This window comes from Hyaena hyaena, unplaced genomic scaffold (assembly GCF_003009895.1).
Source record: "Hyaena hyaena isolate Hyena2069 unplaced genomic scaffold, ASM300989v1 scaffold_548, whole genome shotgun sequence".
Lineage (NCBI taxonomy): Eukaryota > Metazoa > Chordata > Mammalia > Carnivora > Hyaenidae > Hyaena > Hyaena hyaena.
In genome coordinates, this window is record NW_024081181.1 from 715,872 (window position 1) to 729,823 (window position 13,952).

Here is a 13,952-nt window from a genome sequence, read left to right on the forward strand (position 1 = left end):
CACTGCATTCAGGGTGTCTCGTGACACAGGGGAAACGTACTTCAAATGCCTCACAGTTCTCTTCGCTCCACGTTCGTTGTTTGGATCAAACCCAAACGCTGACTGAGCTCCTGCCGTGGGCAAGGCACCCAGCTTGGTGGCGGGGTCTAAAGACCATGACCACTCGGCTCCACCTTTGGGGACGGAGCGGTCGGCGGCTCCCAGACGTCACTGCCACCAGCCACGCCTGGCGGGCGGCCCTGACCCTGGGCCCCGCACCAGAGTGCAGGGTGGTTAGTTAGGTTCCCAGCCCCGCTGGCAAGGTTGCCCTGGGGACTGTGCTTTGAGAACCGCTGTCCTGGACCTCCGGGGCCAGCCCGCGTTCTCTGTAAAAGGCCACGGTGAACACATCAGCCTCGGTGCCCACAGACGAGGTTCGAAGGGTGAGGGGACTGGGGGCCAGATGGCCCGGGTGGCCAACTCCAGGAAGCGGTGAGGCAGGGGCTGGGGGGAGAGGGCTCCGAGGAGCCGACTGCTGCCCCAACCTCTTTCCGGACAGCCAGAGAAGAACCGGGACGCGGGCTTGACGGCGAGACTGGGGGGTGCTGGGCTGCAGGGGTGCGGGCCGGGGTCCCGGCAGGCTCCGTGGGGAGGGGGGAGAGCGGAGGAAGTCAGGTCTGCAGGCGGGGCGCGCACCGCTCTCCTCGCTGTCCCCGCGCCGTGCTCCGCTCTGCCCGGGCCCCCACCCGTCACCAGCCCCGCAGACGGCATCTCCGTTCCCAGCTCTCGCACCAGAGAAGTCACGCGACACACGCAGGAACGCGCCTGTTGGTGGGGGCGGCTGGCTTCACTCAGAGAAGAGTCATGAAACTACAGCCCCGGACCCGGGGACCCTCAGACGGAGGGCTCGGCCCTGTCACCACCGTTAAGGCGGGGCGGCCCTCAGCTCCGGCACGAACAGTTTCGGCTGAGCCGGCGTGTGGGTTCGCTGGGATGTCGCTGCCGCGGTGAGGCCGGCCGGGCTTCTGATCGTGCCGGTTTACGCCCGGGAGGGGCCGCGCCAGTGCTCCCGCGGAAGGTTTCCTCTCGGAATTGGCCTCTCCGTGCTTTGTAATCATGAGACAACAAAATGCCGACCGAGCACAATCCAAGGTGCGCAGGACGCCCTCCTTCCCAAGCCACCTTCCCGGGTCGTCCACGCCGCGTGCTGATGCTGGCGGCCTCCAGCCACCGCCACAGCCGGCTTGCCTGGTGCTGCCCATCGCCAGCATCTCAGCAGCATGCAGCTTGCCCCTGTGCAGACGCTCAGGCTTGCTCTCTGTGTAGACACTCAGGCTCGCCCCTGTGTAGACGCGCAGGCTTGCTCTCTGTGTAGACACTCAGGCTCGCCCCTGTGTAGACGCGCAGGCTTGCTCTCTGTGTAGACACTCAGGCTCACCCCTGTGTAGACGCGCAGGCTCGCCCCTGTGTAGACGCGCAGGCTCGCCCCTGTATAGACGCGCAGGCTTGCTCTGTGTAGACGTGCAGGTTTGCCCCTGTGTAGATGCGCGGGCTTGCTCTCTGTGTAGACGCTCAGGTTTGCTCTCTGTGTAGACACGCAGGCTCGCCCCTGTGTAGACACTCAGGCTCACCCCTGTGTAGATGCGTGGGTTCGCCCCTGTGTAGACAAGCAGGCTTGCTCTCTGTGTAGACGCTCAGGTTTGCTCTCTGTGTAGACACGCAGGCTCGCCCCTGTGTAGACACTCAGGCTCACCCCTGTGTAGATGCGTGGGTTCGCCCCTGTGTAGACATGCAGGCTTTCTCTCTGTGTAGACACACAGGCTCGCCACTGTGTAGATGCTCAGGCTCGCCCCTGTGTAGACGTGCGGGTTCGCCCCTGTGTAGACATGCAGGCTCGCCTTTGTGTAGACGCGCAGGTTTGCCCCTGTGTAGATGCGCGTGCTTGCTCTCTGTGGAGACACACAGGCTCGCCCCTGGGTAGACGCTCGGGCTTGCCCCTTTGTAGACGTGCAGGCTTGCTCTCTGTGTAGACGTGCAGGCTCGCCCCTGTGTAGACACTCAGGCTCGCCCCTGTGTAGACACGCAGGCTTGCCCCTGTGTAGACACGCAGGCTTGCTCTCTGTGTAGACGCTCGGGCTCGCCCCTGTGTAGATGTGTGCACAGCGATGGCCCCCAGCGTCTCCTACCCCACCGTGGGAAGAGCCGAGCTTTCGTGTCTCCGTGCACAACCTGTGGGTCTCACCAGGTCATGAGCTTCCACATTCCGTACGCACGGTATGTTGTTACCCTCCAACCACACGAGACACTTGTCAGCCCCGGGGCCAATGAGACCTACACCGAGAGAGGCTGTGTCGTGAGGCGCAGGCCCGTACCTTCTGGTCCCACGCGGTCCAGGCACACAGACACAGCAGCGATCTGAGGGGAGCAATGGCGGCTAAGAATCCCCATGGCCCTCGGAATGCAAATCTCTCCCAGCAGACCCGTCCTGCCTCGTGTGATGGTCATGCAAGCCCACGGAGCATAATTACCAGTCCTGTGTCTGATGAAGAAGGAACCCAGGGCTTGACGAGACCCAATGAGAACCCACCCCACCCTTCGAGGCTCTCCTCTGCCAGCCTCCACCGTCCGGGGCCGCACGGCACACATCCAGATGGAGCGTGGGAAACAGAACCAGCTCTAGCCCGGTCACCACTCACGGGGCACTCGCTGCGGCCGACACGCCCACCCTGGAGAAACAGGTGCTAAGCAGGGAAGCCGTATCCCTCTGAGCTGCAGCAGACACCTCACGCCATCCAGCTGACCCCTTCCTGCTCTGCTGGCGGGCCGGCCAGCTGCCCAAGGGGTGCCGTCCTTGACCACAGGTGAAGGAGGTGCCTGACGCACATCACCGTGTACCCCCTACGGAGAAGGACCACAGGGCCAGATGGGCTGGGGAACCAGCCTCGCCGTGTCAGTCGCCAGGTTCAGTTTAAGAAGGAGCCCTGGCAGGCAGAAAACGTGGCTGGTGGATAGGAAGCAGGCCGTGAGGACACAGAGCTGCCCGCAGCTGGGGTTCTGACCAGCAGGTTCTGCCAATGACAAATCTGCATACGGACGTCTGAGGGGCTCTTGCCCACGTGCCACATAGACTCGTGCTGCTCCCAAAGGCCGGGGCCCATTCCTGCCCCACCCCAGGCAGCTCTGGGCTCGGACACCTTCCTGACCCTCTATCCTTCCAGTGAGAGGTCCTCTCCTGAGTCCCAGCATCTGCAAGACCTGCCCTGGGGACGGCCAGCCAGGTGACAGCTTGCTGATCCCAGCCACCCTGCACTGCGGCCACGGGCCAATGGGTGGGAAGGGCTGTGGCGGGGCCAGCGTGCCACACATCTGTTGTGCAAGAGTTCTTCAGATACTGGGCCTCAGAGAGCGTCCGGGAGCATGACGCGGGGGCGCCTCCAGGGCTGAAGACCTGGGTGTGGCCGTGCGCTGCTCGTGAGGGCTGCTCGGCCAGAAGATACCCTCCCAGCCTGGCCCCCATGGGCCCCTGAGGGACAGGCACCAAGGGCTGTCCGAGCCCAGGGAGCAGCAGGCCACAAGAAGCCGTGCAGGTGCGCTGAGCCCGCCACGGGACCGCAGGCCGCCTGGACTAGAGTGTTCCGCTCTGCCACTCCTCCTCCATCCAGATGCCACGGGGACCGTGGTTTGTGAAAGGGCTCCCAGGAAGGGGGCTTCTAACAGACACCCATGTTCTCCCTTTGAGACAGCTGGCTGTGCCAGGCCTGTGGGAGGCACTGCGGCAGACGGAAACTGCCGGAAGGTGGTGCTGGCTCGCCCACATGGGGGGTGTGTCATTGAGCCCTGGCCACGAGGTGCACTCGGCGAGGGCCCCCCCAGCACCTTCCCCGGCCGCCTCGCTCGAGTGTGCGCCGTGCTCCTGTCTGGGTACGACCGCCGACCTTTCTGCGCTACGTTGCTGACAGAACGCAGGAGGCTCATCCGCCTGTGGACAGAGTGCGCACCACCGGAAACAGGCCCGGCGAGGACTGGGGCTCTAGCACCCATGCTCGGTGCAACAGCGAAGGTTCAGTGGGGGCCCGCTTCAGAGAGCCCCTCATGCCCGCTGCTCACACCCCTGCACACGGGAGCTCCCCACGTGCCCTCACTGAACCCCCGGGGCGGTGGGCACGGAGCAGCGGAGGCAGCGAAGAGAAACGCCGTGTAAGCTGTGCCGGTGCCCGGGTCCTGCCCGGACCACGTGCGAACGCCCACCCGCCTGCATCTGGACGTCTATTTCAGGGCTCACCTTGCCCCACACCGGACCCCCGCCGCCAGGTGCTTGGGCCTCCCCCTCTCCTTCCCTCACCTCATATCCAGTCTCCTGCCTGCCGCCGAGTCCGTTAAATCTGCAAACCGCGTCCAGCCCTGAGCATCTGGGCCCTGTCACCCTTTCCAAGACAGCATCGCCTCAGACCAGGATTTCCGCCAGGAAGGCCTCCCGGCTCCGTTACTTCCCTCCTCTCACACCCACCAACACGGTCAGCCAGCCGGGCAGACTCTCGTAGGTGTTTCAGGTCATGTCACGCCAGTGGCTTCTCAGCTCACAAGGAGACACCTAAGTCCCACCCCAGCCCCATCGAATGTGGGTTCCCCCAGAATCGATCCGGATTCAGATCTGAAGGCCGGCCATCTGGGGGAATACGCAGAGCTGCGAGGAGAGGGCTGTGCTCGTAGAGGCGACCCGGCTGCACACAGCACACGTGGGTCACCCGCCATGAAGCGCTCACCCGCACGCTACCCTGTCCGTGCCCACACGTCCTCACGTTACAGAAGCAGCAGCTGTGGCTCCCAGACCCGTGGCGGGAACGTAAGGTCAGCAATAACACCTGCTGCGATTTCAGCAGGCAGGGCTGCCTCATTTGACCTTCGCGGGACCCACAGAGTCAGCGCCATGCCCCATCCGGGACTCGCCCACAGTCCCACAACTTGGAGGTGGCCGTGTACACACGAGCTGGGTAACCCCACCGCAGGCCCAGCCCCGGACTGGACTCTGCCCCTCTCTGACCCCGTGTCTACCGCACGCTGAGGGGTCTACACAACGGGACAAAGCACTGATTCCAGGTGCTGGGCTCACATGAGACCCCTGCGCCCACGTAGAGCCTGCCTGCTGGTAAAATTAGACAACGTCCCACATAAAGTGGGAAGACCAGTGACTAATTTGGCAACGCTTACTTAGCACTCTGTGTCACGCTTTACCTGTGGGGCAGGTAAGAAGGCACGCAGACCACGGTCCCACCCAGGAAAGGCTCCAGCCTGATATTTCCCACAGGCTGTCAGAGCAGAGAGGCTCACCTGGCGGGCGTGGTCCGGCCCCTTCCAGAAGCAGCAGGTGGAGAGGTGGTGGGCTCCAGGTGCCGTCCGTACCCAACAGGAGGCCGTGAGCCTGGGCACGCCCCGTGAATGGCACAAAGCAGACCAGAACGACTTGGGACCCCGGGAGCACGGAGAGTGTCTGATGTTCTCAACAGTCGAAGGAGGCCAAGGGCCTCCTGGAGCAAACAGGGCGGCACCCACTCACCCCTCCACAAGGGAGAACATGCTCCTCCCGCACAAGGTGCTGGTAATACACGGGCTCCCTTTGTCTAGCGGTGAATATCGCATAGTACAGTTTCTAGTATTTGGTCTAAGTCCCCATCCCTAACCCCTCCCTCAGCGTCGTTCATATACTTCTTCACAGGTAACCCTGCAAATTAGGGCAAACAAAATCCCCTCATAGCACTGACTCATTTACGCTCAGGGTGAAGCCATGAGGAAAACTGGCCTTCACAACTTCTCATTACGGAAACACGGCTCTGGGAGTCTTCTCCAGCTGGGCCGGTTAGCACGGCTCCGCCGCGCCGACAGCACTGCCCTCCACTCCAGCAGACGCTTGTCAAGATGCCAGAAGCAATTACCTGGCTGTTTAGAACGGAGTGATGGGGCCAGTGCCCTTCCCCTCCTATCCCCCGTCCAAACCTTCTGGAAGCTGCAGCCGTCAGGCACTTGCTCGGGGGCCGCCAGACGGCCGTCCTTCCTGCTAACGTGAGCAGCCCGTGCTGCGCCCCACCCGCCCTGCGGGCCACCCACCCCACAAGCAGCCCAGTGCTTCCAGGTCCCCGGGAGGCCTCCGCCCAGGACGGCCGACCACCAGCCTCGCCATCAGCGAGTGAGCTGGACATGCCACCAAGCGGAAGCCGAGCACCGAAAATCCACGGCCTGCCGCCACCGGGACAGCCCGTAAGGTGACCGCTGGTAGTAGGTGACAGGAGCCCAGGGGTCATGAGGTGTGCGGTGCTACAGAGCGCGAGGCAAAGGTCACTTAACCATATCTTCTCGGATGGGAGAAACACAAACGTTGACGAGAAATACACTACGTAAGAAAAAAGGACGCGAAGGGCACAGAAGGACTTCTCTGCTTGGTCAGATGACTTGTCCAGAAAGACCAGAGGTAACAACTGACTCACCGCGGTGTGCACGGCTGCGGAGTCAGCGAGCTCTGCACCCGGATCGCACGGGCGCCATCTACACACCAGCACCAGCTGTTTCCACCGCTCTGCAGTGCGGAACCGTCTCCTCACGCGGGACCCGCGCCCTCTCACGGGTCACTCACGCCGCGCACTCCTGCGCCCTCTCATTGTTCACTACCGCCGCGTGCTCCCGCGCCCTCTCAAGCTCATACAGGTTCATACACGGGGCGGAACGTCCAGGAGAGAGTCCCATGGTACAGGGAACAGAATCCGGACGCCGAAAACCAGCTGCGCTCATCAGCCAGGACACACAGCGCTGACGTTTGCTGTAGGAACTACGTGCCTGTTCGTTAAGTTTTCTATCACTCTGTATGAAATTAGCAAAAATAAATTCCCTTTCAGTTCCACCAACAGGGGTGTGTCCCCTTCATTAATAATAAATAACAGGAGACACCTGCGCGTCGTGCCACACAGTCCCTGGGTTTGCAGGCAGCGATCCCAACAGTAGGCCCTGTCCCTCAGGGTGCCGAGGGCTCTGTCCCGCTGGGTGCTGAGGGCTCTGTCGCACAGGGTGCTGAGGGCCGCCAGCCCACCTGACCCAGGTCTGCCCGACAGTGCCGTTCAGCAGCTTGCAACAAGGCTCCACATATCTTTTAAAACAAGAAACCATAAAAACTTCCTTTCCTTGTTAACACGTGAGTGAGTCTAGTGCTCAGAGAGCTCACTTCTCTTCCTCGGAGACTGGAACTCAGTACCACTACCCTTGGTGTGTCCACTGCCAAACCACAGAATCCTGATGTAGATTCAAACATAGCTTGGATTCACCAAGCTATTTCTCATAATCTTTTTCCTGTATAGCACCAGGTACATTCGTAACATGATAAAATTATGTACAACATAAAAGAACTAAGTCTTTAAAAGTACACGCCGTCCCCTCTTGCACATGCACTGCTAGAAACACTCGCTTGCACAGCCCTGTAAACACACTGGTATACCTGAGCAGATTCAAGTACTCAGGAAGTTACTGCCATGGCTCTCAAACATACATCTGGTGTGCAAGCCCCACCCCAGCATACAGCACTTCAGTACACGACATGAACACATTGAAAGTGACCAAGAAACTAGATTTTAAATAATCAAACCCATTTTCCCCAGAAAGCAATAAATGAAAGACCACTGTCAGTGAGTATGCTGCCATGACTGTAAAAGATTAAAAGAGCTCCTTGCAGTTTATTCTACTCGTTGCTGCGTCCTGATGTCCCCGCAAATCAGACCTGGAAAGCGTTGCTTCCCAGCACTGGGATGAGCAGCCGCCTGTGGGACAGCTGTGATTGTTTCTGCATAAAAACCCAGTCACTGACCGGGTCTGAACTTCGTTGGACAATCTCCGCTGCGGAGAAGCTAGGACGGATGCTGGAGGGAAGGAGGCGCCTGCGGCCACGAGGCTCACGGCCATTGACACGGGATCCCATTCCCTTTCATGGGGCCGGGCACGTGGACTGAAGTCCGCCGGCTTCTCTCCCTGGGGCCACATCAGGCCGCTCCACTGGGAAAGACGCTTTACTGCCTGCCGAGACCCCCGGCCCTTCGGCCTCCCAGCGACACGGGCCACGGAAGCGAAGCCCGGGGCGCTGGGCTCTCCACACAGTTGAAGTTGGTCAGGTTTCTGGGGCAGAGTACAACTTTGCAAGGAAGTGTCCCCTCACCAGACATCCCTGGCCCCCGAGACCAGTGCTTTAGCAAAAAGACTAAGTAAGGGCACCAGGATGTCCTACAAGTAAAATTCAACAGCCACCAAACTAGACAAGAGCGACAGCTGACCCCGTCAGACGGAACGCTGCTGACACCCATGGCCAAGGGCCACCCCACGCCGAGGTCACTCGCTAGGTCTCCAGGCAGGTGAGTGGGAATAACTGGGGTCCGAGAAGCAAAGCTGGAATGAAGTTCTCTGTTTCTATTCGAACCCCCCGTCCTGCACTGACGTGGTCTGGGACAGACAGAAGCGCAGCCACTGTGCGCTTCTCACTCGGGACATGGAGAACCTCAAAGCAAAATGGCACTGGCTCGGTCCACACGGGGGCGCCACACTCACCAGGCCCAGCTCCCCTGGGCAGCGGGCTCTGTGTCTCGGGCTTCCTGCACCCGCAGCCTGGCCTGTCACACGTGCTGATGAGGCACTCGTGCTGACCGACTCTGCCGTCCCCCCGTGAAATATCGGGGTGCTGGGGAGACTGCGCACCTCCTCCGCCCGGGCTGGGCGTGTGTGCCCACGTGTGTTGTGTCGAAACAGCCTTACCTGCTGCCTGCGCGACATCTCCCGTCGTCATGTTCTGGACGCTGGCGCTCACTCGGAAGGTCACGGCTGGGCCCAGAACACTGGAAGAGACCATTAAGAAGGGGCTCAGAACCGCCTCCGCACAGAGTGTCGCTTCTCTGAAGCTACGTGGGAAACATGGACACGCGGACGACACGCAGGCCTCAAAGCCACGGCTTGTTCCATGTGTGGCCTCTGCCAGGCTCCAGATTCTTGACACTGTGCCTTTGTCCCCAGGTTCCAAGAATTCTATCGACAGGCTTTGCTTTTCTAACCCGCACACGGTAGTGTTCTTATAAAAAATTCAAATCAACCCCAATCAACCAACGAGAACAAGCAGATATTGCAAGGGAAGAAGAAAAATTGTTATGGAAACAGATTTTAGTATTTGGCTCCCACAGGAGTGGTAGGAATCAAAAGCAAAACGGGGAGAGACTGGTATTTTTAAATTTCTCCTGACAGGAACCGTTTAAAAAACTTATCAAAGTCATTACGAACTATTTAGTATAAAAATAACTAGTAGGGAATTGCCAGACAGAAATGATTAAAATTTTCAAAGCTTTTTAAATACTGTGTTGAACATCAGTTTGAAAAATAAATCACTTTTTAAATAATTTTATTCATCTGAAGGGGAGAGGGAAGAAGAAGGGAGGAGGGGGGAAGGGGAGAGGGAAGAAGAAGGGAGGAGGGGGGAAGGGGAGGGGGAGGAGAGGAGGGAGGAAGGAGGGGGAGGGGAGGAGGGAGGGGGTGGAGGAACAGGGGAGGAAGGAGGGGTTGGGTGCCCTTAACCAGGACTTGGGTCCCAGCTCCTGAGACTCTTGGCCCCAGCAGTCTCGTGACTGAGGGTGCACGGTGCAGAGCTGGTCCCGCGGAGGGGCGGGGGGTGCCGTGCAGGCTGCAGGGAGGGAGGTGCTCCCCTCCCCCAGCACAGACACGAGGCAGCCGTGTCCCAGCCCATGGACTTTCTCTTCGACTTCTTTCTACAAGAAATGTCTACACCTTCACAAAACTCTGCTGAAACGCCCTGAAAACGCCACCATGTTCATCCTTTCTGCTTGGTTTCCGTTGCCAGTGATTAGAGACCTGACCGGAGTCGTGGCTGCACTCTGGCCCCGACCTGTCCCCAGGGGGCACGTGTGCCCCACCCTCCAGACCCGCTCACCCCACGCACACTGGCTCTCCAGGCCTCTACCCGAAGCCACCCAGCCGGATCCTCCTGGTCCCGTCTACCAGAGCCACGGCCACTTCTGCCTCCATGTCTGTCTCCCCAGTGCAGTGAGCTCCGGCCTCCACCCCTCCCTGCACACTGAGCTCTGGCCTCCACCCCCCCTGCACACTGAGCTCCGGCCTCCACCCCTCCCTGCACACTGAGCTCCGGCCTCCACCCCCCCTGCACACTGAGCTCCGGCCTCCACCCCTCCCTGCACACTGAGCTCCGGCCTCCACCCCCTCGCAGAGTCCCTCTTGGCCTCACCCCCACGCACACTCTGACCCACAGCACACCCCTGCAGAGCTGCCAGCCGGTGCGGGGCCCCCTGGGCACTGAGCACATTCACTGTCCTGCAGGACACTTGTGGCTCCCCAAATGTCTGGCTCTCTGAGGGCATGTCCCTGCCAGGGCCTCGCACACCTGGGGGGTGACAGATTCACAGCTGTGACCGAGTCATGACACTGGGTGCAGCTGTCTTGTACGTTGAGAGAAGGTCCTGACCAACAGGCCTCCCCCGCCAACCAAAGGGCACGGATCACAGACCTTCACACGAGGACCGTGGCTCTGGCGTAGCCTTGTGACATTTCCAGTCCCACCCAAACGTCCAAAATTTCCCGGCGGATGGATTCCCCAAACCCAAAACCCCCTCAGCTGCAGAGAACCTCCTCTGAAGACCCTGCGGGCTTTCCTGGCTCGCCCGCGTCGTGGAGGAGAGCGCGTCCCTCTGCCCGCCATTCCCGTGGGGCCGGGAGCTGCGTGCGGCAGCCTGGCCAGCCAGGGACACAGCTGACGCCTGGGGATGCGCCTGGTGCTCGGCAAGCACTCGGAGCGACGGCTTCTCACAACCCAGCGCTGGTGACGCGGCACGGCCCCTGGGCCGCCCAGCCCTGGTCCCGCCACCGCGCCTGTCCCCTCTGGTGACATTCAGGGAGGGTCAGGAGTCCAGCCCGGTGCCATGACAGGGACTCAGACTGGCCCCTGCGTGTGGCAACACGGAAGTCTCTACACTGAGCTCTCACCACAAGTCTACGTACGTCCCCTCCGCTAGGGCTGTAACCTCACTGGCCTCAGTTCACTCGGCTGTGAAATGGGGAGGCATTCCTGGCCCGGAGGCTCCGGCTTTCCCGTAGGAGCTGCCGTGGGAAGCCAAGGCCGGAGCACACGGAGGCTCACTGAGCCTCCCCCCAGGGGCTTCTGAGGTTAGGGGCCCTGTGAGCAAGACAGCTGGACGCGGGGTCTGCGGTGTGCCGTGGACCCACGGGCAGGGAGCGCCGGATCCCCAAACGGAACAAGGATTTCTCTGGCGACTACCTGTGAGAGCGCCGCCGCGGTGACCAGCCCCCACAGTGGAAGCGCAGGGACCGCCACAAATCCGATCCTCTCCGCAGGGTCAGCCTGTGATTCACTTCCTTCCCCTTTGCTGCTTCGTGATCCCTGGAACGTAATGTTAATCTATTGCCTTTACTTGCAATAAGCTGGTGCTTCTGAGCCCAGGGCTGTTTACAAATAGTGGGTGGACACAAATGGCTTCATCCAAGAGCCCTGAGGGCTTTGTCCCTTCCAGACCCCAGGGGCACGTGGACCGAAGGCCCAGGGGAAGCAGAGGCTGTGTTGGGAAAGTATTTAAACTATTAGCTAGAGGGATACACTAGCACAGCACCAGGAAAGGGCCAGAGAGCTCCCCCCCTACCCTGCTGGGTCCCCCCCCTCACCCTGCTGGGTTTCCCCACCCCCCCTACACCCTGCTGGGTGCCCCCACCCCACCTCACCGTGCTGGGTGCCCCCACCCCCCCCACCCTGCTGGGTGCCCCCCCCCCCCCACCCTGCTGGGTCCCCCCCCCCCCCCACCCCCTGCTGGGTCCCCCCACCCCACCTCACCCTGCTGGGTCCCCCCCCCCACCCTGCTGGGTCCCCCCATCACAGGACACAGTATGTGGGGGAGGTGGCCTCTGCGAAACCTTCTCCCTTAACGCCGTGTGAATGGATCACTTGAAGTGTGCAGACCAGCCCCCCTCTGTGGGAAGTTGGTCCTTGGGCTGCAATTTTTTTCCTCCTTTGCATTACACTGCTCTCAGCCACAAAGCACTTCAACATATTGCAAACTGTCACCGCCTCGCGTGGGTTCTGTGCAGGGGGACGAGCAGTTACCGGGTTTGTGGCGCTTGCTGAAGGAGCGCCCTGCCCGCACTGCCCTCTCGGCAACTGCCCATCACGGTGGGGCGCGGATGGAGCACCAGGGGACCCCCTTCCGAACAGAAGGAGTTCTGGCCGACAGAGTGACAAAAGGTGAGCTGGTCAACAGGCCCGGCCACACACGTGCCCCAACCGGCTGCAGCGGTTTTCACGGTGTTCACGGTGAGGACGGGCACAAGCCCACTCCAGTCCCCAGGGAGCGGGGTCTCCCTCTGGGAGCCCTTTGGCACGCTCCTCTCCAGACTCTGAGGACTCCCACACCCCCCGGGAGGTCAGCCAAGGCTCAGGCGCAGAGGAAAGCCACCAGGTGTCTGGCGCTGGGGCCCACCCCGCGGGGCAGGGGCCTGGACGGGAGGTGCTCAGCAGAGATTCAGAGAACGAGATCACGACTTTCTTTAAGATGGGACACAAAGGAGGAGAATGGCAAGAAACAAACTGAAAAGCCCAGGATGGACAGTGCCTGGCGGTGAGCCTGTTGAGGGTTCCGGGGGGCGGGGCGGGGGAGGACGGGCACCATGAGGTGCAGGGCGCCAGGTGCTGCGTCGTCTCAGGACTGAGTATTCCCGGGATGCGGTGAACTACCTGTGTTTTTTAAATGCTAGATCGCAGGGGCATGAAGAAGGACGGAGTCTGGAGACGGCCGCCCTCCCAGGACCCAGCAGTCACAGCAGCCACGCAAGGCGGCCACTCGGCCATCGCCACCACCTGGACCCGCGTCCCTCCCACCGAGAGCGCCAGCAGGAATACCAGCCCTCCCGCACCGGCCCGAGGCTTCCAGATGCACAGAACACGGAGCGGCCTCAGGACCACGCGGAAGCCTGCCGCAAGGCTGGCCCTGGGCTGCAGCGGGGGCCTCGGCTCTCAGGAGGGTTCCCACCAGCCACGCTCCATCAGCAGGGGCTCCCCGCACCCAAACAGCTCCGGACGAGCAGGGTGGGAGCAGGTCTGGGGTGGGACCGAGGTGCCGGGAGCCACTACTGTCTCCTCAACCAGGTGGCCTGGGCCGTCCTTCCCACCTTGTTCAGTTCTGCTTCTGCAAATACTCGGGGAAAACAGCCCCACAGGCATGATGCTGGCACAGAAAGGGGAATTTCTGTGTCTAATCAGAAAACAAAAATTAAAACCGATGCCTAGAGCCCTGCAAAGTCTCTGAGAAGCAAATATAACATCTAATATTAGAGCTGGCAGGGAGAAGACAGCCTTTTTTTTTTTTTTAGAAAGTAACTTATTAATAAATATAGAGAGTTTCTCATGCAGAACAAAATATTCCAACTCTATTGATACAAAAAATTAGTGTTAGACCAGGAAGAAATCATTGAAACAGACGCAAAGAAAGAGGAAGGAACACCACGTTAGAAGGGAAGGCCTCTGTTTCACCACAAAACAGAGAAACTAATTCTGTTCTTAGACTTTCAGATTCTCATTCAGATCCAACCAGTAATTGTTGGAAACGCACGACAGTACATTCCTGTCATTTGTGGCACTGTGTCCTACAGGGTCAAGGTCAACACAGGGGCGGATTTAAGGAACACTTCACCACGGCTCCCAGGACGCACCGGGCTGGGCTCTGCCCGGCTCCGGCCGTGGCTCTGGTCACGGTTTCCCAGTGCACACGACACCTTGTTTCATGTGTGCTTCTGTCTGAAGACACCGTATTGATAGACTTGTTGCTTCCTTAACATTGGCCTTAACACTGGGCTCACCACCTGCCGCACTGTAGTTCATGCCTGAACCAAGCTTTTCTAACACCGCACACTCTCTAAGGCGCAGCCCA

The 13,952-nt window shown here is 60.4% G+C and overlaps 1 protein-coding gene across 1 annotated transcript in view; it reads right to left on the reverse strand.

Moving 5' to 3' along the window:
* The window catches only part of PTPRN2 (protein tyrosine phosphatase receptor type N2), a 754,508-nt gene that overhangs the window by 375,318 nt on the left and 365,238 nt on the right, over positions 1-13,952 (reverse strand). Inside the window, exon 11 of the mRNA XM_039255854.1 lies at positions 8,758-8,837. Coding sequence (XP_039111785.1) covers positions 8,758-8,837 — 80 coding nt within the window. The remainder of the gene's footprint in view (positions 1-8,757; positions 8,838-13,952) is intronic.